General features: G+C 40.0%; 1 protein-coding gene across 1 annotated transcript in view; it reads right to left on the bottom strand.

Annotated features, from left to right (window-relative positions):
- The window catches only part of lrp1bb (low density lipoprotein receptor-related protein 1Bb), a 288718-nt gene that overhangs the window by 73323 nt on the left and 190150 nt on the right, over positions 1-25245 (bottom strand). The window contains exons 33-47 of the mRNA XM_046053790.1: positions 19999-20139; positions 19751-19876; positions 19491-19622; positions 16357-16491; positions 15897-16026; positions 14845-14971; positions 14538-14689; positions 13213-13337; positions 12629-13000; positions 9676-9865; positions 7725-7929; positions 4004-4196; positions 2058-2183; positions 965-1093; positions 666-785 (exon numbers count right to left, since the gene is read on the bottom strand). Coding sequence (XP_045909746.1) covers positions 666-785; positions 965-1093; positions 2058-2183; positions 4004-4196; positions 7725-7929; positions 9676-9865; positions 12629-13000; positions 13213-13337; positions 14538-14689; positions 14845-14971; positions 15897-16026; positions 16357-16491; positions 19491-19622; positions 19751-19876; positions 19999-20139 — 2403 coding nt within the window. The remainder of the gene's footprint in view (positions 1-665; positions 786-964; positions 1094-2057; positions 2184-4003; positions 4197-7724; positions 7930-9675; positions 9866-12628; positions 13001-13212; positions 13338-14537; positions 14690-14844; positions 14972-15896; positions 16027-16356; positions 16492-19490; positions 19623-19750; positions 19877-19998; positions 20140-25245) is intronic.

Raw genomic sequence — 25245 nt, 5'->3', positions numbered from 1 at the left:
AATATACTTAAAACCTCTTCCTGGGGGTGGGTAAAATTACCTCCAGGTTGAAAACATGTTGCAGTATTTGTGCAGTTGGGCTACCTGTGCTTAAAAAAATGGCCTGAGGAGCAAATGGCCTTGAAGATTATGCTTGGTTTTGTTTATTCATTTACCAACTACTGCACAATGGCTCCAGTGATTTTACCTCTCTACCTATATTACAATATTAGTATATAACTTACACAATACTGCAATTAAATGTAATGGCAATATATCAAGGTATTGTCGATGTCCCATTTAAAAGAATACATTAATTATGAGACCACCACTGTCTCCTTGTGAGCTCAATCAACTTGGAACAATATTCCTTTCTTTTTTTCCCCCAATTACAGCAGGGAAGTAAACATGACTACACTTATTTCACCATCAAAGTCAAAACCAAATCAGTCTGGCCATATTGAACGGACACAAAGCATTGTCCAGTCTCTCAAAAGCAGCTATTAATGGTGGGGGTTGGGAGCCTCTTTGAATTGGTGCACTCTTTAAGATCTTGGGTCTCATTAGATATTTAAGATAGCATTAGATAGCACAGCATGTGGCCTAGAGTGCCATATTAATATAAGCATTAGTGTGCTCTCAGAGGAAGGATGGATTGAACAGGAGATCAGATGGCTGTGACTCACTGCTGCAGAAAGATTCATCAGAGTTATCCCCACAGTCATCGATCCCGTCACAGAAATGACTGTTGGCCACACACCGTTGGTTGTAGCAGGGTCTAAAACCTTTCCGGCAGCTCCTGTTGACTGAAGGCAGTGAAATGCATAAATATGTTAGAAATGACCAAATTCATTAATTAACAGGTATTTTTATAAGCATTGAGTTTCTACAAGAATTCCAAATCAAACATATGATACAACAATGTTTATGAGCTTCTGCTACATTCTTATCTGAATATGCTTCAGAGTGGTGAATTGTTTCTTACCACAGTATTGCATCTTCTCATCTGATTTATCTTTGCAGTGGGCTATTCCATCACAGGTCAACTGGTAGTTTATGCACTCGCCATTCCCACACTCAAAATCAGTGTGGATGTTGCAGGAGGAATTTTCTGCTGCAGAAGACAATGAGCATGATGAACTATGACTGTCACTATATCAAAGCTCAGCTGTGTATATTGAACAAACTTCATACATACAGGTGAACACAGAGGCAACTTTTCAATGCATACTGTAGTGAACACATTTACCCAACATTTGTTAATGAATAATCATAACTGCATTAAATTGGTAGATATTTCTCACTTGAGCTAGTACACTGAAAATAAATGTCAACATTGTATTTTTGTTAATACATTCACAGACCAATCTCCATCTCAGCATCACAATTAAAAAATCAAACACTTCTTGTTGCTCTAGTAGAATCAGGGTGTGGTAGACAGCCTGATGTCCATTACCATGACATCCAGGCTACCACCCAGCTCCTATTAGTCACTTTCCATGTTCAGTCTGGCCAAACATCCCTTGTTTCTCACTCATCCAGGCAACCATCCAGCTCTCATGAGTCACTTTCCATGTCCAGTCTTCCCTTGTTTGAACAGCTTCTCCCAAGTTATGGTCTATCCTCACATTGCATTTCAAATTCAACCAGCAATGGGACAAATTAGGGAGCAAGACGCCATCAAAATGCTCTAAGCAAGAAAATGTGACACCCTATGCTTATAGCTTTGTTTTCTGCTGTTTGTATAAACTTAAAAGTGGCTCAACATTATAGCTTTATTTTGCTGAGGAGTATTGACTTTGACTACTGGAATCATTACAAACTTTCTGCTCAAAGAGGAGGAGACAGCAGCTGTTCCTGTTTGTGTGTGAATCACTTCAAAGATGTCAAAGGTTCATGTAAACATCACAAATAAAATCTCAACTGATTGTGGACAGAAGCTAGGTTACCCTCTACATATAAATGTAAACAAGTACTATTTTTAAAATAACTGCTGCCTAAATAGTGCCATTATAAGCAATATCTGTTGAGGAGTATATTGTGGAGTATAATTAAATAACAAGTGCCTCATGACTTACACACGCATCTGTTGTCATCTAAGAGCACACGTTCTCCACGGCAAGTGCAATTGACCCTCCCATAGGGTGTCAGGAGACAAAGGTCACCGCAGCCTCCGTTCATTTGTCGGCATGGGGACAGCTCACCTTCAGTAACAATCAAACAGAACTGATTAGGCGGTCAGAAGCAGTCAAAGGACAAACCTCCTGGGAAACACACTCTCTTTTAGATGTCATTCATCGGAGTTGTTCAATACATTCAAGGAGTTATTCACTGAGGAAGCATTGTGACTTACCTTTGTGCTGGGCACATTTAGCCTCAGCCTCCCCCGTCTACTGTATTATTAAGATAAATTTAGCATACATTTTAAAAATCCCATGGGAAGTTGGCACAGAATTTGGATTCTCAGCTTGCTATAGGTTTTTACTAAATGGTTGGTAAATCTAGAGAGGAGCTCTTGCTTTTTGACTCTGTGGGCCTGACTCCAAACATAATCTTTACAGTTAATGGGTGAGCTGATAGATTTTCTCCTGTAAAATTCAATTATAGTTGAGATGGAAAGGTCTTTATGTGACACGCTATGGCATGACATTGTTGGTTATCACAGTTACACATACTAAGAGTAATAAGATATACATCCCTAAACCAGGATGGATGTTTTTTTTTGTTAGGATGGGGCTCATTTCAGTGTGAAATGATACACTTACATTATGTTTTAATCTGAAGATGATGATTGGTGGTCAACGTATGAATAAAAGGGAAGTTCTGTTGTTAAAGGCCTGTACTGATACTGACTGCTATCCCCACTGACAGGTAGCTAATGTATTACAATGTGATACAATGTGCCAAATATCACAAATTTGCCTCAAGGGCCTTTTCAGTCAGTAGAGAATACAACACCCTCTATCCTTAGACCCTTGTGTTTCTCTGCCTGGGGTGCGATGTAAAAAGCTGGGCCTAGCACTGTGGGAATCATGTATTGCACAAAATTGCATGACCAAACTGCAGACATAACCCATGAAAGAAAATGTAAGTGAAAGAAATTGTAAGTGCTTGTCTAGTCCCGAGGAAAAAAAAAATTAGAAAAGAAGCTGAGCAGCGAGAGACCTAATATCAAGTGCAAGTGTTCAGAGACATGCGTGTCCATTGGAAACCCTCTGTTATTGGCTGCCCTCCAGCCATGAGTATTTTATTCATGAGTGAAGAAACCCTTCCTCTGTTCCGCAGCTCAGGTAAACCATTTCTATGATTATTTATATTCAAGATATTCAAGACAAAGAAAAAGTAATAAGAGGTTAACAATGTAAAAAGAATAAATGGATTATCCGCTCCACCACTGGTGGTCACCGCACATTATGCCGTAGACTTGCAGCTGTGCCGATGCAGGTCATAGGATGTGATTATTTCCCATGAAGAGATAAAGTAGGAATAGCGTGACTCTCGGCATTCGAGTCCAACCAGTGGGACAAGCTTAAGCCCACTTCCCTTTGTCCTACTTGGAAATTAAACTTTATACGACACTTTAGAGACTCCCTTTACAACATAGGCTACTTTTTTTATTAATTACCTCTGAAACTTAATTTTCTAGCCATTCTAAATAAGACCACATTCATTTATCATGCTGTTTTTGTACATCAAAACGCCAGTGCTGGCGGATCAGATATATCATACTGTATCTGTGTAGAAAATTGACTCTTCAACTATAAAGCTTTTTGACACTATGCAGGCCAAGTGCATGCAAACTGTGGGAATGGCACAGATAAGCCCAGTACTAATAATCTCAGTAGAAAAGTGCATACAGCAACATATTTATTTTGGTCTATTGTCCTAAACTACAATAACATAATGGATATGCACATGTATAAGCTGCTGCACACAAGCACACATGAACACCAGACACCTGCAAACATATAATACACAAATATTTGCAGACCCAACACTGCATGGTTGATGTTCAAATACTTACAGTTGTTTGTGTCCCTGGCCACAGCTATTATTCCCATTGGTTGATGGGGTATATCTGCTCGTAGTACCTTGGTGTCACTACCCGTGTACTTGTTGGATCGCAGCACAGACCTGTGGGCCCAGTCTGACCAGTAGATAAAGTCTGCATAGATGGCGAGCCCATAGAAGTTTCCGGGTCCTGATTTAACTATGACCTAAACATTGTAGAGCAAAGCACTCATGTAAGGACTGCTTCCATCATGCTTTTCAAATTTAAAGCTTGTGCTGTCAAATGCTACTCTGGTAGTAGCACATTTACAGTGTGTACATGTGTCACTTATTAGGAGTACTCATACACATACTGTCAATATTTGCACTTCCATCTTCAAACCAATAACTCTTTTCAAGATCTGGCAGGAGAAAGCATCTACTGAATTTTGAGTGCAACCCTAGGATTAAATGTGGAGAATAATGTTTCGACTCATTAATCTAAACATCACCCATGCCGCCCACATGACTGCTTAACCCAGATGTTGGGGGAGTAAATGACAGTGTCATTGGCAGGCAGGCAGGAATCCATCAGATGCCTCCTTGTGGGACTCTCCAGGCTTGTGTGGGGGATCAGGGCCTCCAGCAGCTCTGTAGTTTCAGCCATTAGTGGGATAGACATGTAAGCAGCATCACATTAGCCCTGTGCCATACTGGGATTAATAGGACAGGTGTTGATTAAAGGAGCCCAGCATGTGGAAGCAACAACTGGCCATCAGGCAAGTGAAAGACAAGAGACAGAGAGAGGTAAAGAGAAAGATTGAACGCCAGATGGGGTAGGATGGAACATACTGATAGGAAATTAGATTTGGGAGACATTAGGTATACAGCCAGCATCACATTATTTGTGTGCTGAACACATGTTTTGGGTAAATATGAACATATTTCATGCATTATTACCACTTTTTAATATTCAACAATGTTAAAATAGGGTTCTTTAAATGGCATGTTGACAAGCTTTGGTTTTACATGGCAACATGAACCACACTGCTGACATTGAACTCGAATGAAACTAACCATTCCTAGACAGCTATCAATTAATAATCCATCTCGTCGTTGTAAAAAGGGCATATTTTCCCTCCTAAACATGCTGACATCTTCCCTTATCAAGCTCTCCGCTGCCCTTTGTGAACCACTGTCTTCATTAATGACACGGGTCTCCACTCTCAAAATGGCACAGGGGAGTGAGCCGTGCAACAGCTCTTGTTCTTTTCTGTTGCCAACGACACTGTCAGGATATAATGACTGCTGCTGAGAAGAACACTCCACTGCAATCCAAGTCTACATGTACTGTACTGTGCAAAAAAAGAAAAATCATCTTAATCAAATCAATATTTTGTGTGACCACCCTTTGCCTTCAAAACTGTATCAATTCTTTAAACTGGTACAAATTCAGGGGGGTTTGTAGGCATATCATAAGGTGTATGATTAAACAATTATACCAAACAGGTGCTAATGATCACCAACTCGATATATGTTAAGTTATATAACTAAAGTTCAGGAACAGGACCACGCCTCTCTCTGTACATAAGTTCATCCAAACCCTTTCTCTCTCCTTTGTCTCAGTTCTCACATCCCTCCCCCCAAACCCTCTTTCTTCTATCTCAATGGGCAGCACAGTGGCCCGGTGGCCCAGTGGACAACACTGTGGCCTCACAGTAAGAAGGTCCTGGGTTTAAACTTCGGTCGTCCCAGGCCTTTCCGTGTAAAGTTTACATGTTCTCCCCGTGGTCGCGTGGTTTTCCATTTTGCACTCCAGTTTCATCCCACCATCAAAGACATTCATGCTAGTGTTAATAATTCCACCAAGTAACTGTTGTTTTTCTACCACAGGAACCACAGGGGGTTGATAAGCAAGCCTCTCATCAAAAGAAGCCCCCACTATGTGTCTTGCCCCCGGGTCCCTAGCCGCTCCGACCACGAAACCCTAGACAAGCCCCTTTATCCTTCCGTTCTCGACGCCATCCTCCCTCTCCCCTTGATCGCTTCATCATAAATACTCCTCTCGACCCCTTCATCCCTCTCCCCTTGATCGCTTCATCATAAATACTCCTCTCGACCCCTTCATCCCTCTCCCCTTGATCGCTTCATCATAAATACTCCTCATTATCCGAATAAATTACCTTTTTATACCTCACATTGGTGTGGTCTTTGTTAATGAAGTAGGTTGAAACACAATCATTAACTGAAACAGAAACAACTGTGTAGGAGGAATATATCTGGGTGAGGAACATCCAAACTCAGCTAACAAGTTGAGGTTGCTGAAGAGAGTTTGCTTTCAAAAGTCAAACACCAAGACTGAGCACAGCAACAAGACACAAGGTAGTTATACTGCATCAGCAAGGTCTCTCCCAGGCAGACATTTCAAGGCAGGGGTTTCCAGATGTGCTGTCCAAGAATTATCTTCAGCTTCAACTGGACTCACAACTCACAAAAACTATGTGAAAGTGTAAGAACTGATGCTGTTTTGAGGGCAAAGGGTGGTCACACCCAATATTGTTTGATCTAATTGTTCTTTTGTTCACTCACGTTGCATTTGGTAATTGATAAACCTAATCTATTAACATGTGTATTTTTGAAAGCATTCTAACTTTACAGCATTTTTCCACACCGGTCTAAGACTTTTGCACAGAACTGTTTATGACTCAATACAAAATTGGTGTTCTATAATGTGTTTTCTTGTATGTATCCTAGGAACTAACCCGTTTTATTATTCCAAAATTAAGTCTTTTTCCTGAGTGACAAAAAAACCTTAAGCTTCCATCTCCACAACAGGCTTCTTGTATACAATAGACGGGCTGTCTTAAGATTTTCACAACCACAGCTTGGGTAAGTGCTGAAGTTGACAATTAGGCACCTCTGTTTAATTTACACATTTTAATTGGAATGAAGAATCTGCATCCCGTGCGGTCTCACTGCAAAGCCTTCATTAGTAGGACTAGACTGCAGCAAGGGCAGGTGGGGACCCAAAGGTGAAGAATTTCTGAGCGGTGTGACCCGGCTTAGCAAACATATGGGCAACTAATTGAGATGGGCCATGGTACTGAGCTGCAGAGGTCATGTCAAGCAAAAACTGAAATCTACAGCAAAAAAAGACCAAGTAGTACTGTAATCTTACACACTGGGGGTACAGAAGATGTATATCCAGTTGGGATGTTGTAAATTATGCATGCAGCTTTCATGGATAAAATGAGAACTCCCCTCACTGAGCTTCTTTACTTTAGCAGGGAATGACTTCTGTGATTAAGGAAACCATCTGTACCCACAGATATGAAATATCATAAAAGAACATCAAGAGGTATTTCAGATCTTATCTGCTGTATAGGCGCTCAGTAAGAATGGGAAATTAAATGGAAAACTGAAAAAAAAGTTTCATTATAGGAGAAAGTGGCAGATCAATTTGACACTGGCCTTGACTATGTGCCTTGTTTCTAAGCTCTTTCGTAATGAAACATCTTCATCACTGAGGGACAAATGTGGGAAATAGACTCTAACTTGTGAGTCACTGTGTCTCCTTAATAAAAAAAAAAATTAAATTGATTCATAGGAATTCAAAGCATGTAATCCAAAAATGTGGAACTTTAACAAAACAATGTCCATATCTTATATAATAATCAGAATTAAAACAGGGTTATGAAAATTGTAAATATCTTTACAGATATATTTTTTTTGGGGGACATTATTTTCATACTCACAAATCTGCTGGAACCATCATAGTCACATCTCTCAATTTTGCCAAGGCTTCCATCTGAAAAGTAGAGCTTCTCTGCTTTGTGGTCAATTGTCAGTCCATTGGGGGTCAGGATGTCTGAACTGATGATAATCCTCATGTTCTTGCCCACTAAGGTGGATCTCATGATGCTGGGTCTCTGCTCATTCCAGTTGGTCCAAAACATCAGGCTAAAATGTGAGAACAACCAAACCAAACATCAAATTACCATGGGGCAGACTAGTCTTTTCCTTCTCAATTTAGCAAAAGCATGTGGGTCTTAATATGCAAGATGTCACCAGGGGCTCCCTCTCTCTCTAAAAGAAGCACTACTTCACCTCAGTACTTCTAGGAATTCAGTCCACCCCAGCAAGAACTACAAATGTGTAGTCTGAAATTTAATCAGGGAGCAGGAATGATAGCTGCTCTACCAACATGTCAACCAGGGAACTCTCTGCCATGTAGGCAAAACAAACATTAATGAACATGAACATTTTTCTTCCCTGAATTAAATTTTTGGAGGTTTATACAGTCGTATCAGTCAGTCATCAGCATAATCCCATAATGCCAAGACCTCCTCTGCCTATCATCGGCTTCCCCTTTTTTGCCTTGAAGGAGCTCATGGCTGATAAAGTGTAGCTCAGTTTCAATTTGATAAAAACAGATTAGCATCATGGGTTGTGAAATAGAGGTCATTTATTCATATTCTCCCGTGAGGACTTCTGAGAATATGAAAAACACAGATAATAGCAACAGAGTAAATAAATGAAAGATTTATATCTTGGTTTATATGTGTTTGCAAAATGGATGGTTCATGCTTTAACAGCTATGCAGATAAACCACAGAATAAAGAGGTGGATACTACAAGTATCAAATTGTATTCAAATCTTTTTCAGCTCCTGGACTCTCACTTCATACTATGACGAAGTCATGGAAGTCCACTCTAGTGCGATAATAAGGATTCCGGTCAGAAGTCACAACCAGGGCCTGCAAATTAGTCACTTGAGTTTGAATTCTAATTATCAGACAGTGTTTCTGGAGTGGGATTGATATGGTGCCAAATTGCCAGCCAAGGATGTAGTCTGAGGTCAAGAAATTAATTTAGTTAGTGCAACAGGTGGAGCAAGATAGTCACTCTTTTCAAACCGCTCATAGTAACATTTTTATATTTGTGAATATGCAAGTGTTCAATCTGAACTAGATGTGACTGAGATACTAAAGTGTTATTTTTTTTAAACAAAGGAAAACACCTTCTCCCTGAGATTTTTTTTTACAAACTGTCTCACAAATGAAACTGTTAAATCAGGTATTCAAAAAACTATAAACGCTTGGTGTACGTGTAAGTGTAAAACTTCACCAACACTTCACCTCAGAATATCCGGACAGCATAATGTAGCAAAGCCTTGGCACTGAAAAAGTTGCCAATGGAGAGATTTATAGGATCTTAAAATTGGTCCTAAAAGTATTAGGAGGCCAGTGCATAGATTTTAGTAGAGTAGTAATATCAGTTTTGTGGGAAAATCTGAGAGTCTGGCTAAGTGTCTCTGTATCTTGGGGAGAAAGAATAGGCCTTCTGTAATGTAATGTTGTTTAAATGAGATAATGCTGTTATGTTGTATTGTTATATACTTTTCTTGAACATAAAATATATCCACAGCTCCTTCCTTAATTTGACACTACATAGGGCTAAGATAATGAAGATCCAAAGCAATAGTACCATATCATCAGTATAGCGAAGAAAAGCAACATTGTGCTTGAGGATGATGACCCAGAGTCGTAATAAAACTGAGCAGCTGAAAATATATATATAAATAAATAAAAATGTAATGGGTGACAGTTTGAAAGGCTGGATTTTGGTTCAAACCTTTTTGGATTAACAAATTGATAATCCATTACTTTGGAGGGAGAGTGTTTAGAGACTTAGAAGAGCTACTAACTTTTGACACTCATCAAGGGCAAGGACATGTGGATGGTCCTCTTCCGAGAGAGTGACCACGGCCTGCCGGCTGAAGGCACCGACTTGTTTCTGGTCCAGTGCTTGTCTGGTGATAGTAGAGGTAGTGGAGCTGGTCCAGTACAAGGTGTCCCAGCCCCGGTGGTAGGCCAGGCCCTCCACTGAACCCACATCTAAAAGAACATAATACACACAAGAAACAATGGACCTCTGCTCAAGTTCAATGCAACTAACCTAATTCAGACACCACATAGAGATAGGGTTTAATGAAAACACAGGCCAGCCTGATAACACTCACGTTCAAAGCTGCACTTGGCAATATCTTAATGTGGAAAATACACTTGTCTTATTAGTCTACATCACAAGATATGGCTGTGTATTAGGATAGCATAGGTTATTTTTTCTTTTATACACAGTAATACATTTAGGACTTGTTATTAATATTATGTTGAGTGGCCTTTAGGTAATAAAATCTGTTATCTTCCACTGCAATCTGGGGCCACTAAACTACAAAGTTACCTAGTGCAGATTTGGGTAAAGAATATTGACTTTGCTTGTAACAGATGGCAGGCTCCAATTATGTTAGAGTTGGGAGTATGTTTTCTTGGTGATTGACAGGGAAATGACTTCATGCCTCACTTCACTGGACAGCTATTTGTTGATGCAACAGTCATTCAGAAACCCAGTGTTTTCATCGCAAACCAATTTCCTGAACACAGAATATGAAAAGGCCTTTGCAGCCTCCCAGGTTTTCTGCAAGAATGTGATTGACAGGGTGGTAACCTCCAGAGAGAGACAGTGATCACAGACAGAAAACCTGGCCATATTCATTTTTGATTATTTACTGAGATTGTTTTGTTTTTGTTTGGCAATGGTTTCATAAATGACCTACTGAATAAGACCTCCATAATTTCAATATTACACAAGCATCAATCTGAAGAAGCAAGGTCAGAATACACTACAGCGTTGTTGAGTTGTTATGTACATGAATATGACTACTGCATCCCATTGACCACTCTGGGGTATTTCTTTGACAACAAGATATTGTCTTTAATAAAAAGATACAGACTTAGAAAGGCAAAGCAGTGCTTTCTCCTCTTTTCTCAACTCAATGACAGCGACACTCTAACAACAGTGCAGAAGAAGCTTAAATAACTAACAATGCCTTAGTATTCAAACAACATCTGTGTCCTCCATTTGGCAAATATTTTGGGCCCGATTTTCGCACACAATTTCATCAGTCAACGCAGCCCCTAATTTGTCTTAATGGTGAACATGTGGCCAATGATAGAATATTTGGCACAATCCCCTTCTCTAAAAACCCATAAACCATCCTCTAGAATACTTAAGACACTACCTGAGTCAGCCGGTCACTAATTAATAGTTTGCAATAAAAGCCGTCTGACAGCTTGGAGTTTCTCACAAATTGTTGGCGGGGTGAGGGAGTAATTAATGGGGGACACGGAGTTTAATTAGGGAAATATGGATGATTAACATTTTCACCTTTCCTCAATGATGGGTGCAGGCAGAAACTTTTAGAGGGAAAGCAAGGAGGAGGGTGCTTTTACATACAGTACAGGGTTAGAAGCTGCCTAAAGTGTTGGTTTCATCAAAAGAAATATGGACCCTATGGACATGATGCTTTCACACAGCAACACATAAGCTAATTGGAAACAAGGATGGTCATGGAACCCTAATACAGTTGTACGCTATGTACCTGCATACAAAAGAATTCTTGCCCATCCCTTAACAAAACAACATGGGCATGCATTATGGATTCAAAAATTCAAATTGTTCTCAAATTAATTGTTTGCTGCTTTGATTTTGCATTTCGCAAGTGCTAAAGTGTGAAGGACACTTGCAAATCGCGACAGATGGTTCTAAATAATGCTTGTTAATTTCTAGAGGATACATAAATAAGCAGAAAGCTCCCTCAGCAGGGGTGTGGGAGATGGGTCGGGGGGGGGATGGGTGGGAGTGGATCAGTAACACTCTGCCAGTCTCCCAGTGTGAGGAGGGGGTGGAAAGATGCTGAGCTCTGCTCCCAGTCGAAACTTCACAGAATGGCAGAGGATGCTAGTCGAGCAGAACAGAGGCTTTTGCTGTTCATCTGACTCCAGTCAAGCTTACCAAGACAGGACTGACTGAGATTTAGTGAAGGAATAGAGAGGGATGAGTCCCATCATTCAATCTGTGACAGTCAGTAAGCAGAAAGCTTTCAAACATAGGTATTAAACCCTACTGATTTAGTATTAAATGGTCTTTTGAGAGGAGTAACAACACAAAAAAATGGAGGAGCAGAGGAGGAAATACGTATGTTGATGTAAATTCTATTAATAATGATATATGAATATTGTGTTTGTCACAAAGTTGACCCACATGATGACAGTACCCTGCCACAGCAGCAGCTGAAGCCTTGGGTTAGTCTCTATACTGGATATGCTCAACCATAGTGCCACTGTGCACTACAGAAGCATGTTTGAAGCACTCACATCCCCATACACAATCGGTGCACTTGGAGCATAAAAAGAGCAGTTACATGTGTAGAGCAAGTGAAGCATGAGCGGTTAAGTGGCTCTTTAGACAGCTGTACTTATTTGATTGTATATAATGCATACCTTTTCCATGAAACACATGAGAAACAGATTACTGAAAATGTGGCTGAAGGGTGATTCACCAGTAGATTTCACTAATCCTATACCACATTGTGCCAAACCATACTCACGCCCAACAAGGATATAATACTTGCACTGTCAAACACCACCATGACACCAGTAATACTGTAGCAAATGTAAAGCTGTTGAAATTGCCATAAGATTATTGTGTGCGTGTAAGTACAAGGGAATGTGTGCAGTGGGGAAGTTGGACAGCTTATTTTATTATAAAGCAACATACAAATCATATAAAAACATATTGGGATTGTGAAATACACTTACTTTCTGCAATGATAGATCTTCCTGTCCAGTCATCGTTAATCATCTGGATATTTCCAAAATGGATGTCACTGAAAAAGATGCGGTTGGTCCCAGCTGTCTTCTGACTGTAGTCAAACGCCAGGGCTATGACACTCTTGAAAAAAGCAGGATTTTCAAAAGGTTGGACAGGTGAGTTGAGGTCATTCTCATCTGAAAGGTGGATGCTTTTCAGTATGGTCCTCTCAGAGTAGAGTAGATAACCTTCATAGCGCACACAGGCAAAGCCGTCCTCTGCCAAGCGGCCATGGGCGCAAGAGCAAGTCCGGCGACCACTACCCAGGTGGAAGCACAACTGCTGGCAACCTCCATTACTCCTGGCACAGGGGTTTGTGCCTTCAAAACCCAACACATGTTCAATTATTGGTCTTGCAATCATATTTAAATGTTATGTGACTATACATTACAGATGAAAAACACAGGTTTAGTGCCACATAGTATTTGCAAAGTGCCTTTTATGAATGCCTTTCAAAAGTAAGCACAGGAAAAGACTGCAATAGTAAAATTCATTATGTGAATTAATAAGACTGTAAAGTTAAAACCTGTACCTTTTTCTCTGCCTCTATTGAAGACTGTCACATCCTTCAAATTGACCCCAAGGCCACTCCTCATGGTCACAGCTTCACTGGTGTCAGTCTTGAAGCCACGTCGGATTGAACCATTAGAGTGAGCCCTGAAGTACATTATGAGATATGGGGGACAAAATAAATGTTTACTTTTCAGAGAAGAAAGCAAATTCTGACTTCTTCATTGACATCATTTAATTGCGAAGTTAGATAGATAAGAATGCAGATCATTTTATTTGACAATAGTAAAGCAATATGCCAGATGTCACCCAGTCCTGGCATACACAGAAAAATACAAAATGAAGCTAACGGCTTGTAAAAGAGAGAGAATGACATGACTGGTCTTTAAGTCATGCAAGACAGGCTAAAGACACAGACTAACAAACATGAGACATGTGAGTTTATTTTAAAACTATTAAAGGAAAATACAGGACGGACAAGGGCTAACTGGTTAGCATGCTTGCGTAGATATCTCTGCAACACAAATGTCAGGGAAAATAATTCCTTCCCAAAGAATACGGAGTCAAATAGATGTGTTGAATCATTTCTTTATGTAACGTGGCCACGGAGAGAACGCACGGTTACTCTCCCGAACTCAGCATTTCCTCTCCTTAAGTACAGAACAAGTACAAAGCAAACAACAGCCAGCAAATGGTAGATGAAGGATGAACAAATGGCAGAGTATTAGCATACACTCAAAAGAATACATACACTCTAAGAAAGGAAATGCAAATGTATGTGGCATCAGATGTTTCTCTGTCTCTTGATTGGTCTATGTTAAAACTGTCACCTACATGCCAGCAGATGTTTATTGTAAATCAGACAACCTTTTGCTTAGGAATAAAAACCCTGTGACCAATGCTAATTTCTCACAAGTTAATTACAGTGAAATCCTAAAAATCAAATTAATTTGTTTTAGTGTTTTAAACAAAAAAATCTGGCCATATCTTATATATTGAAGCTTTTAAAACCTGTCTTAGTCTGAATTTTCTTCAGAGATCAAACAACACTGTTCCAAAGAACTGTGTATAAAAATGCATAAATCTACCAACTTAATGAAAAGAAGAGGTTTCATTAAATTCAACTGTGCGCATAATTTTTTAGAAGGGTGAGAAAGAATTTGCTCTTTTTGAAGACACTGAGATCTATCTAGGCTATTTACAAAAATAGGCTGTGATCCTCACTATGAGGAACTGCTGTTCTTCTATTTTCACGAGACCTTTAAAGTGAAGGGTTATCTTCAGGTTAGTATTGCATGCTTTGCAGGCCCACTGCATGTGAGTGCATTTAAGAAAATAATAAATTACCTGTCAGACCAGTAGATGTAAGGCCCAAACACAGCCACTGAGAACAGGTCTACGTTGGCCACTGACAGTACAATTTCCCGGCTCTCACCTGTCTCAAGGTTGATCCTCTCGATCTTATCTGTGCGGGCGTCGCACCAGTATAATGTATTTTCCTGGAAGGTAATTTCAAAATGCATATCACAATCCGAACCTCTTAGGTTATAAGTCATATTTCAGCCATAAAATAAATGGGTTAGGAAGTACAGCATGCAGGAGTGGAGGGGGGAGAAATCAGTGACATAGTTTGTTCATCTGTGTGCAACTGTACCTCATAATCTATGGAAATTCCATTGGGCCACGTGATGCCTGAGTTGACCAATGTAACCTGGTCTGAACCGTCCAGACGTGAGCGGCCGATACACGGGTTCTGACCCCATTCAGTCCAGAAGAGATACCTGGCCAGCATAGTAGCATCACACAAACACGCTGATTTCTGCACTTTAGTGTGTAAATTAAAAAAATAGGTATTAGATTTAAGAAATACTTGATTTAGTTATTTGTGGTAATGATCCTTCTTAACAAACATTTCCTCAGATTTAATACGTTGAATTTCTTCTGAGGTAGGTTATCTAAGGTTGAACAATTCCCTTTTCCGTCTCAGATGACTGTAACTGTAAATACTGCAAATTATACCTGTAAATTTGCAATGGTTTTAGGCAGGTGTGGAAAAAATACATTGAAGTAAGAATGCTTTCAAAAATAGACATGTTAATAGATTATATTTATCAATTAAAAAATGCTAAGTGAATGCAACTTAGAACAATCTAAATCAAATCAAAATTTGGCGTGACCACAAAAAAGCATCTATTCTTCCAGGTACACTTACACAAAGTCAGGGTGATACTTTTGCACATTACTGTAAATAAACAGCATTTAAACACAAATACAATAAAACATTTCAGACCTAAGAAAGATAAGGGCATAAATTCTTTTTGTGTTACTGCCAACACATTGAAACCAATATATATGCAGTAAGCTAATATTTGTCAATAGTGTTGGTCTGCTCGTATATCAGTTGGACTTTCTTCAAGAGACAGCAAGTCTTCCACTTGCTTTCCAGTCAACTGACCATCTGAATTTACCAATTTCACAACAAGGAGAGCCTTGTGACATTGATAGTTATTGTCTCAGGGCATTACCTGGTTTGGCTCCAGTTTGACAAAGTGTATTTGCTTGCTAACAGTCATTAAAGTTTCTAAAGACAGATGTACAAAATGGCTTCCGTCTACAATAAATGTTTTGAAACCACTTCACCACTGTTAATAGGGGTGCTACCAATTTCAGCAAATAGTGCTCTGAAATAGTGAAAACATCACCTACCCCTTCTGTGGATGTACTGCGATGGCCCTTGGCTGATCAAGTCCTTCAGATATGACCACTGAGCGGTATGCACCATTCAGACGGGAGATTTCTATTAGATTGAAACCATGGTCTGTCCAATACAGGTTTTCTGTGTAGAAAAAATAAACAATCAATAAGTAGGTGTGTAATTTAGCAGAAGTGTATTGATCCTCATGGGCACAAGATACATGAGAAGATCCCATCATAAACGTACACATGTAGTACAACTAATCTTGCAACCACATTTGCCCTGTGAATGATTTTATGTGGAGGTTTAATGTTTTTTTTTAGCAATTTGACTTAATTTCATATCTAGATGCAGTATGCATTACACAGTACACATTACACTGTACTCATAAAGTGAGAACTTTCACCAATCAATACCAACTTGACAGCCTACAGGAATATACTCCAGGGCCTGGTGAGTGACGATACTCACCAGCGATCCAGTCAACAGCGATGCCTTCCACCCGGCTGATGCCGGTAGTAATGATGTCCTCCCTCCAAGTCTGATCACGTTTGGACCGGGATATTCTGTTCAGGCCCATGTCTGTCCAGTACACAGTGTCATTTCCTGCAAAACATACAATACAGTTAATGAAAAGACAAAATGGGATGATGAATGCAGCTGTTTAGATGCAGCTGTTTATGCCCTCAAAGCAGCTCATGAAACCACATTTATTGCTGCATGGCCCGTTTCACCAGTGTTGTGTGGGACTATAAAGTATGATGGCGAAAACACAAATACAGTTCATCCACAGCGTTTTGTTGACTTACAATGCCCAAATAGGAAAGGCAATTGTCAGCCAAATTTTACAGGGCAGTATTTTGCTTCATGCTAAACATGGTGTTGTAAAACTGTTATGGACCCTTTCAGATTTTACAGCCCTATTACATAAGCATATGAAAGAGAAAGTAACTTATTTATGCTGCAGTCTTCAAGTGCGTCTACATGCATGCCTGTCAATTTGGCTCTTAGACGTTAGGGGGTGTTATATGTTTATTTGGACTTTCTTGTTCCCACTGCCTTCACACTGTGTTAACAAGTAGCTCAAATATGACAGAATCCAGCTACAGGGCTTTCATTTGTTCTGCTCTGGCAGCCTGGCTTCTGTAATGACATGTAAATGATGTGCGTGAGCTATCAGCTGCTGCTCTTGGATGGGCTTACTAATGCATTTGCATGTTCACCTGCACAGAGTAATGAAGGGGAGGACACTCTGCAATCTTGTTCTGTACTTTGGCCATAAAGCCCCCTGAGACAAATTGTGATTTGTGATATTGGGTTGTATAAATAAAATTGACTTGACTTGACTTGGCATGTCTAATTTTGGCTTGGACTATATGCTTACTTCTCTTTTCCAAAAGCTGTGATCACACATCAACATTGCTATCGACCTATAAAGTCACTCAGACGTCAGATTCAGAATCAGATTTCAGGCTCTCAGGCCCTACCATGAATGAATGAACCATGAATATCTGTACCAGACTGCATGGCAATCTGGCAACCAGTAGCTGGTGAGCTATTTCAGCCTGGACAAAAATGTTGGACTAACCGACTGAATATAGCTAAAAATAAAAGAAATTATGACTTCAGGCCCCTAATGGCTATGCAGATACTGTAGTTGTAGTTTCAGCTCATTAGACTTCTGTTGACACCCCAATATGTGAATATAATTTAATTTGTGTTTGATGTTCATTGCGTTGAAAAACAATAGTTTATTATTCATAAAAAACATCTCAGTAACTCAATATTATCTCCAGAGTTTATTGTGGACAGTGTTGTGGTATCGTTTTCTTCTGTCATTAGATAATAGTAGTCACTTTCCAGTGACAGAGGAGGTCTGTTGATCTCTCCCTTACACACTCAGTTTGTTGATACTCAGTGTTGGTGACCTTTTGTATACATTTACATTCTGTACTGTAATTTTTTGCAATCCTACATAGGTCATTGAATGCATATGGAATTACCTACTTAAATAATATATTTTTTATCTGGTGCTGCTATTCCTTAGTATATCAACCCTTGTGTGTATGTAGATTGTTTCTGTTTTCAGTTTCCTTTATCAAGCTTTTGTTTCCGTGCTTCAGTGGCAACCCATTATATATATGGAACGCAACCATCCTATAGTATATTCATAGCATTGGTCGGTGTAATAAATCTGTCATTTTTATCATATATATTTATTATGTAGAAGGAAGCAGGGATGTAACAAATGACAGCACAAGCTATTGGCTTCATGTTTTGCGATGTTTGAGTTGATACAATGCCTTGGGTATTGCTTTGTATTGAATTGTTTCAGAGGCATGTGTGGAAATAGCTTTATGTTATTCATGCTGAGGTTCCGTTGTAATGTGAACTTATTACTCTATCGTCTACGCTGCACTCCACAAGCCCACAGACCATTATTCAAAAGGTTAGAGCTCAGTATAATAAAGACCTTTCCCTCCCCCTCATTGTTTTAAGATTGAGAATTGCTGTTTTATATATATATATATATTTATTTATATATACATATAAACAAATTGCAAAAAACACAAAATGCTGGTACATGAAAATCATCAAACCGTCCAACACTATATTTAGTGTTGAATTTTTCTGCTGAATTTGATTGTGTACAGTGAAGTATGAGTGGAAACAAGGGCAAATAGCAATCGTGTCATCAACTTTCTCTCTACATGAAGTTATTACAACTGAGGAACAAGATCAAGCCTTTCTCTCTCACAAATCCATCCACCCGTGCCTCTAATTCAATCACCTGCGCATAGAAATATAAGTCTGTCTAACCCATTTCTCTCCTGTTTGTCGCAGTTCTCACATCGTTCCCCCTCCAAACCCCGTTCTTCTCCTTACACAATGGGCAGAACTGTGGCCTCACAGCAAGAAGGTCCTGGGTTTGAACATTGGCTGTTCCAGACCCTTTCTGTGTGGCATTTGCATGTTTGTGTGCTTCGGACATGCATGCTAGAATTAATTATTCCATTAAAATAATTGTTCTTTTTCTATCACAGGAACCACAGGGGAATGATAAAGCAGACACTTAGATGAGAGGCCCCACACTGAGGGTCGGACCCCGGGTTCCTAGACACTCTGGCCATTACAACCTTAACCCACCCCCTTCATCCCTCCCTTCTTGACACCTTCATCCCTCCCCTCTCGAACCCTTCATCCCTTACCTCGACCCCTTCTCCCTATGCCTCTCGCTATCCAAATAAACTACCTTTTATATTGGTGACCATTTGGCGTGGTCTTTCATTTAAGTAGAAATTTGAAACTTTGCTGGTTTAGAAAAAGAAAGAGTTGGAAAGTAAAAGCAATAAAACATTTCAAGAATCTGATTTGTTTTGCAGGTAATTTGACCATTTGGCCATTTGAAAACCCACAAAAGAACTTTACATTTCTACTTAAAAATGGCAGGAACAACATCCAGTGTGTATATTTAAGTACAGTATATGTCAGACAAAACAACTCTCCAAGCTTCAGTGGATCTCTGGTATATATACTGCCTTGTACTCAATATCAAACACTGATTCAACAGTGAAAATCCCTCTGTGTGTTGCATGGTATCATACCTGCGTGAAAATCAACTCCCACAGCAAACAGTGTTCCTGTAATGGGCATAAGGGCCTCGCTGTTGTCATTTGGGTCAAGAGCGATTCCCCGGATTCCCTCATGGATGGAATACATCAGAAACGAATCAACACCTAAAGAACAACAGATAGCTTTTATACCATAAACAATTGTGTTAAAAGCATTTTAAATTATGAATGCCTTTTGACCTTTGTTTGGAACATATTGGCAGCGCTAGAGTTTATATATTTGGAAAATGTACCTTCACAAGACATGCGGTCACTACGCAAGTTGTAGCCAACAGTGCAAGAGCAGCTACGGGTGTTCTCGGAAGTCGGGAAGCAGAGCTGTGAGCATCCACCGTTGTTTATCTGGCACGGGTTTCTTCCTGAATGTTAAGCACAACCGGGCAAAAGGCAAGCAATAAGGTACTCCACATGTGTGTGGGCAGTGTGTGTTTCTGTGTCTATATCTGTGTGATCGTTTGTTGATATGTGTGAGCATGCTTACCTTTCTGACCCTCCCTGTCATACACCTTCATATGAACCACCCCACTCGTCTTGTTTCTCAGGATCACAAGGTTCCGCCCGTCTCTCTTGGTAACTGTTCCCAGCTGAGCCGATTCCTCATCTGCCCACCAGAGTTTGCCACCTGTAACCATAAATGGTACTAGCTTAAAAAATATGGCCAAAGATTCAGTAAAACTGCAATGCCTCAAATAATAATGCAGAATGTTGTCTCTTCACATAGAAATGTATACAAATCAAGGTGTGATGCAAACAAGCTTTCAGAAACACTACAACACAATCAAATACCAATCCCAGCGCAAACAGCATGCTTCTTCACTCTAATCCAACAAGGCTGCACTCTCATGCCATAAAGCCGTTTAATAATTGAAGCATTCTCTGAGCTGATTTGAGATTAAAGTGTGGAATACTTTGTCTCCTGCTCTTCCCACTTCCTGATGATAATGTGTGCATCTTGCAGCCTGAAACACTGTTACTTTGATGCTTCATCAATTTGGGGAAGTGGAATTGCCATGTCTACAAATAGTTTATGATTTACATGTAATTCCATGGTTATGACATGCACATATCATATTTGATCACTGATATTCAGCAGATTCACACAATTTATCAATTTTGGTTGTCATGGTGTTGGATTATTTACTGTTTTATGTGCATTCACTTCCTGTCTTTGTGTGTTTTCCTGCCTGTGTGATTGTGTGTAAGTTCCAGATGCGTGGGTGCACAGGGGGGCACCCACCCCCATTGTGATCTGATTGGCCACCTCGTGTGCCACCCCAATTTTCACTGGCTCTTAGGTATGTCAATTATTGTGCCTTTCAAATGCCAGAGAACACGCAAGATTTTGAAAAGTGCCATAAAAGAAGACATACAGGATCCCCAGTCGTTAAGACTACCTGTGGCCAAGACTGAACGACCATCGTTGGTATCCATTTTCTCTGTATAAAATGTGCACCTGGTGGTCCTCAAACGAGTGTCCTCTGTCCTTCAGATGTAAGTAGACTGCAGAGTCTTGACCTGAGGAGTTGGCCCTTCTGTGTTGAGCCATGCGTTTGTGTAGTGGTTGTTTAGTCTCCCCAATATACAGGTCCGTGCATTCCTCACTGCATTGGACCGCATACACTACATTGTTTTTCTTGTGTTTGGGTGTGCGGTCTTTGGGGTGGTCCAGTATCTGTCTTAGTGTGTTCTTGGATTTAAAAAACACAGGGATGTTGTGTTTGTTGAAAATCCTACTGAGTTTCTCTGATACTCCAGACACGTATGGAATCACAATGTTGTTGCGTTTGACCTTCTTTTCTTCATCCCCTGTAGTTTTGTTCTTCTTGGATCTTGTGGCTGTTTTCACAATGGTCCATTTAGGGTATCCACAGGCTGTAAGTGCCCCCTTCAGGTGGTTGTGTTCCTTCTCTCTGGCTTGGGCGCTTGTTGGTATGTTTTCCGCTCTGTGGTGTAGTGTTCTCATGACCCCTAGCTTGTGCTCCAGTGGGTGGTGTGAATGGAAGCACAAGCTAGGGGTCATGAGAACACTACACCACAGAGGAGGGCAAACTCCTCAGGTCAAGACTCTGCAGTCTACTTACATCTGAAGGACAGAGGACACTCGTTTGAGGATCACCAGGTGCACATTTTAGACAGAGAAGATGGATGGTTTGAAAGAGGTATCAAGGAAGCCATCTACACCCGGGTTGAGAAGCCGTCATTGAACAGGGGAGGGGGTCTACGCCACCACCTATCCCCCACTTACAATGCTGTCCTTTCATCACTTACCAGAAAACTCAACAAACGTAACCTATTGGCCTCAGGTGAAGATGCCAACGATGGTCGTTCAGACTTGGCCACGGGTAGTCCTAACGACCGTAACGATTGTCGTTACAACAACCAGGAACACTAACAAACCAGCAGTATCGACGATCCTAGCAAACGACCCCACTGAGGTTGTGAAAACGTCTTCCAGTATTTTCAACCAAGTCCAATTGTCCTTGACTTTAACCTTCGTTGGATAACTATGACCTGGATGACTGAGAATCTTCACAGACATCTTCTAACTTAACTTATGTTGACAATCATTGATTTGTTACTAATGAAGACTCTTGACTTTGTCCTTTTGTTTAAGGGCTTAGTTTGTGTGCACCGAATTTGAACCGGCGACCTTACGATTAACGGGCAACGTGCTCTACCTCCTGAGCCACAGCCGCCGCCACTTGTACGTTACTTCAAAACGCAGACAATAACACTTCAGATGAGTAAACGAGAACACCAGCTGGTTGAAAATAGCATGATTTCATTGTTGATTTTGGTAAATCAAATTAAATCCATGGAAATATACAATTATCTTACTGTAGTTGGTTAATTATACTTTAATAGTCAAGGAAAGTATCATGTTCAACCACTTAAATAATTGCTTTATATGTGTTCTGTGTGTTGTATTGTACGTGTTTTAAGGTAGAGTTAACTAGCAATGAATGAAATAAAACTGACATGACTACTTTTATTAACTAAATTAAACTGATGGGATTGTGCACTGTCCAGCTTTTAATTGTATGCCTTTGGCTTTGTTTTGTAAAAAGTATCATTTAAATTTAAATAAAATTGTTAACTCTGCTGATCAATATTTGTAGATGCACCAGGGAGGAGACCACCGAACCTGATGATGACTATGCAGAAACGGATGATAGTAGCAGCAACCTCCCAGTTCAACCTTTGCCTACATTTGACACCTCAGTATGTTACTTCAAAATGTGACATATAGTATTAGTCTCTGTTTTGCATTGATTGCTGTAAAGCACTTTCTTACCTGTATTAGAAAGTAGTATTCAAATAAAGTTATTATTAAAATTGTCATTGCTTAACAATGACTTAGTGCTGGACAATGACAGCGTTTTCTATGAGGATTAGCTCCATAAACTTATTTTAAAGCTTTTTATTTCCAGACTTTTCTCAAAGAAGAGCTGCGGCCCCTGCACAATCGTTCCTGACTACCTTCCCTCACACTCAGCACGGACAGAGCCTTTAACGCCTCCTGGTACAAAGAGTAAACTTGGCTGGAGTACTCTCAATGCCAGGATACTGCACATTGTTTTGTGTGCTGCCATTTTTTGTTCTCCTCCGCTCCTGAGAAAATCTTTTTCAAACTAGAAAAAGGCATGTATAAAGATGGAGGATTCCAGATGCATGCCAAGGCAGAGGACCATCTAAATATCATGGTGGCATGGACTTTTTATAAGACGGGTGTTGAAAACAATACATCTTTACTCCATGGATAAACAATACCAAATAAAGGTGATGGAAAACAGAAGTATTTTACGACAATTGATGTCCTACTGTGTACAGCCATCCAAAACATTGCACATCGCAACAAAGGTAACTTTTCTATCCCATCTTAGACACTGTGAATGCTGAGGTAGAGATGTGTTTTTCTAAAAGTAACTGTTATCATGAAAGGGATTTAAGCACCCAATCCAAAAAGCAACAGCTTTTGGGATGTTCTTACGTATGTTCTTAAACATGAGCTGCATCAAGTCAAGCAGATCTTGGAGAGGAAGAAGGCGGCGGGAATGAAAAAATCTAACCAGTTTGCTAGTTCACAGTATTCCTGGAGCCATTCAGTGCGGTCTTCTATGAACTGTTCAGACTGTGCATAATTGCCATGGCCCTACCTGTAAACACAGGTGCTTGTGAACGCATCTTTTCTACATTGAAACTATTAGAAAATCATTTACGTACCACCATGAACAATGAAAGACTTAAGTGACCTCAGGGTGCTAAGTGTGGAGTCCGAGAGAGCCAAGGCCTTGGATATGGATGCGATCATAAGGTTGTTAAGTAGCTGACAACGAAATTGCTAAATAGTTGTTGTGAAGTGTCTGCACCTCCAAATGATGAGAGCTTTCCACTGCGAGAATGTATCACTTCTGCTTATTGTGCTTAAGATTGATTATTATTAAAAAGTGAAGAGTACTGATTATCATTATGAAAAATAAGTGATAAATATTGCAATCTGTGAAAATTGATAGTGCTGTACATTGTGTTATTCTTGCACTTGCATCCACTTAATCTGCCTTAGGCTCGTGTTGGTGAGTTTACTAATTACACAAAATAGCCAAATGTTGATGATAATAAAAACAAGGGGACATTCATATTTTATTGTTGACAGTGCAAAATGAAAAGGTCATATGCAAGGTGAATGATTTAATGTAGCCAAACAAACTCGGTAAAGACTAAATACACTGTGCAACTATGCAATTTAATTGTTTCCACTTGGTAGTCTAAATGTTGAGAGTGGTCGGTGGCAACCTATATTTTTGTTGTCACTTTTGACAAAAGTTGTTTCCCCCTGTGCCCCCCACTTGAAAATTATCTGGATCCGCCCCTGGTAAATTTGTCTTTGTTCCTGTGTCAAGCTTCCTGCCAGGGATGGAAATAAACACCCACGGCTGGATTTTCCATTTGGCGGCCAAATGTCGGAAGGCTATACACCACATTGGCGGATAAATACGTATATTCACCATATAATATCTATTTGACCTAATTAGCAGCAGACCAGCCTTCTTGTTGGTTGTGTGTCGCACTTAAATTGGTTCCTGATATACCAAGGGATCTAAAATCGTAGAATAACACACGGACTACAGACATTCATTGATTATTGTTTATCTTCATTTCAGGTTACTTGTGTTTGATTGGCATAGATTTGTAAGGCGAGGGCGTTAGGCGACAGGTGCAGGAGGGGAGAGTGACAGTGTAGCCGCTTTCATACGGAGATCAGCGCGGAAAGAATATCCGCATTTACAGTGGGTACGGAAAGTATTCAGACCCCTTTAAATTTTTCACTCTTTGTTTCATTGCAGCCATTTTCCAAAAATCAAAAAAGTTCATTTTATTTCTCAGTAATGTACACTCAGCACCCCATCTTGACAGAAAAAAACAGAAATGTAGAAATTTTTGCAAATTTATTAAAAAAGAAAAACTGAAATATCACATGGTCATAAGTATTCAGACCCTTTGCTGTGACACTCATATTTAACTCAGGTGCTGTCTATTTCTTCTGATCATCCTTGAGATGGTTCTACATCTTCATTTGAGTCCAGCTGTGTTTGATTATACTGATTGGACTTGATTAGGAAAGCCACACACCTGTCTATATAAGACCTTACAGCTCACAGTGCATGTCAGAGCAAATGAGAATCATGAGGTCAAAGGAACTGCCTGAAGAGCTCAGAGACAGAATTGT

This window comes from Micropterus dolomieu, linkage group LG07 (assembly GCF_021292245.1).
Source record: "Micropterus dolomieu isolate WLL.071019.BEF.003 ecotype Adirondacks linkage group LG07, ASM2129224v1, whole genome shotgun sequence".
Lineage (NCBI taxonomy): Eukaryota > Metazoa > Chordata > Actinopteri > Centrarchiformes > Centrarchidae > Micropterus > Micropterus dolomieu.
Note: the sequence above shows the minus strand (reverse complement) of the source record. Positions and strands in the feature narration are given on the sequence as shown.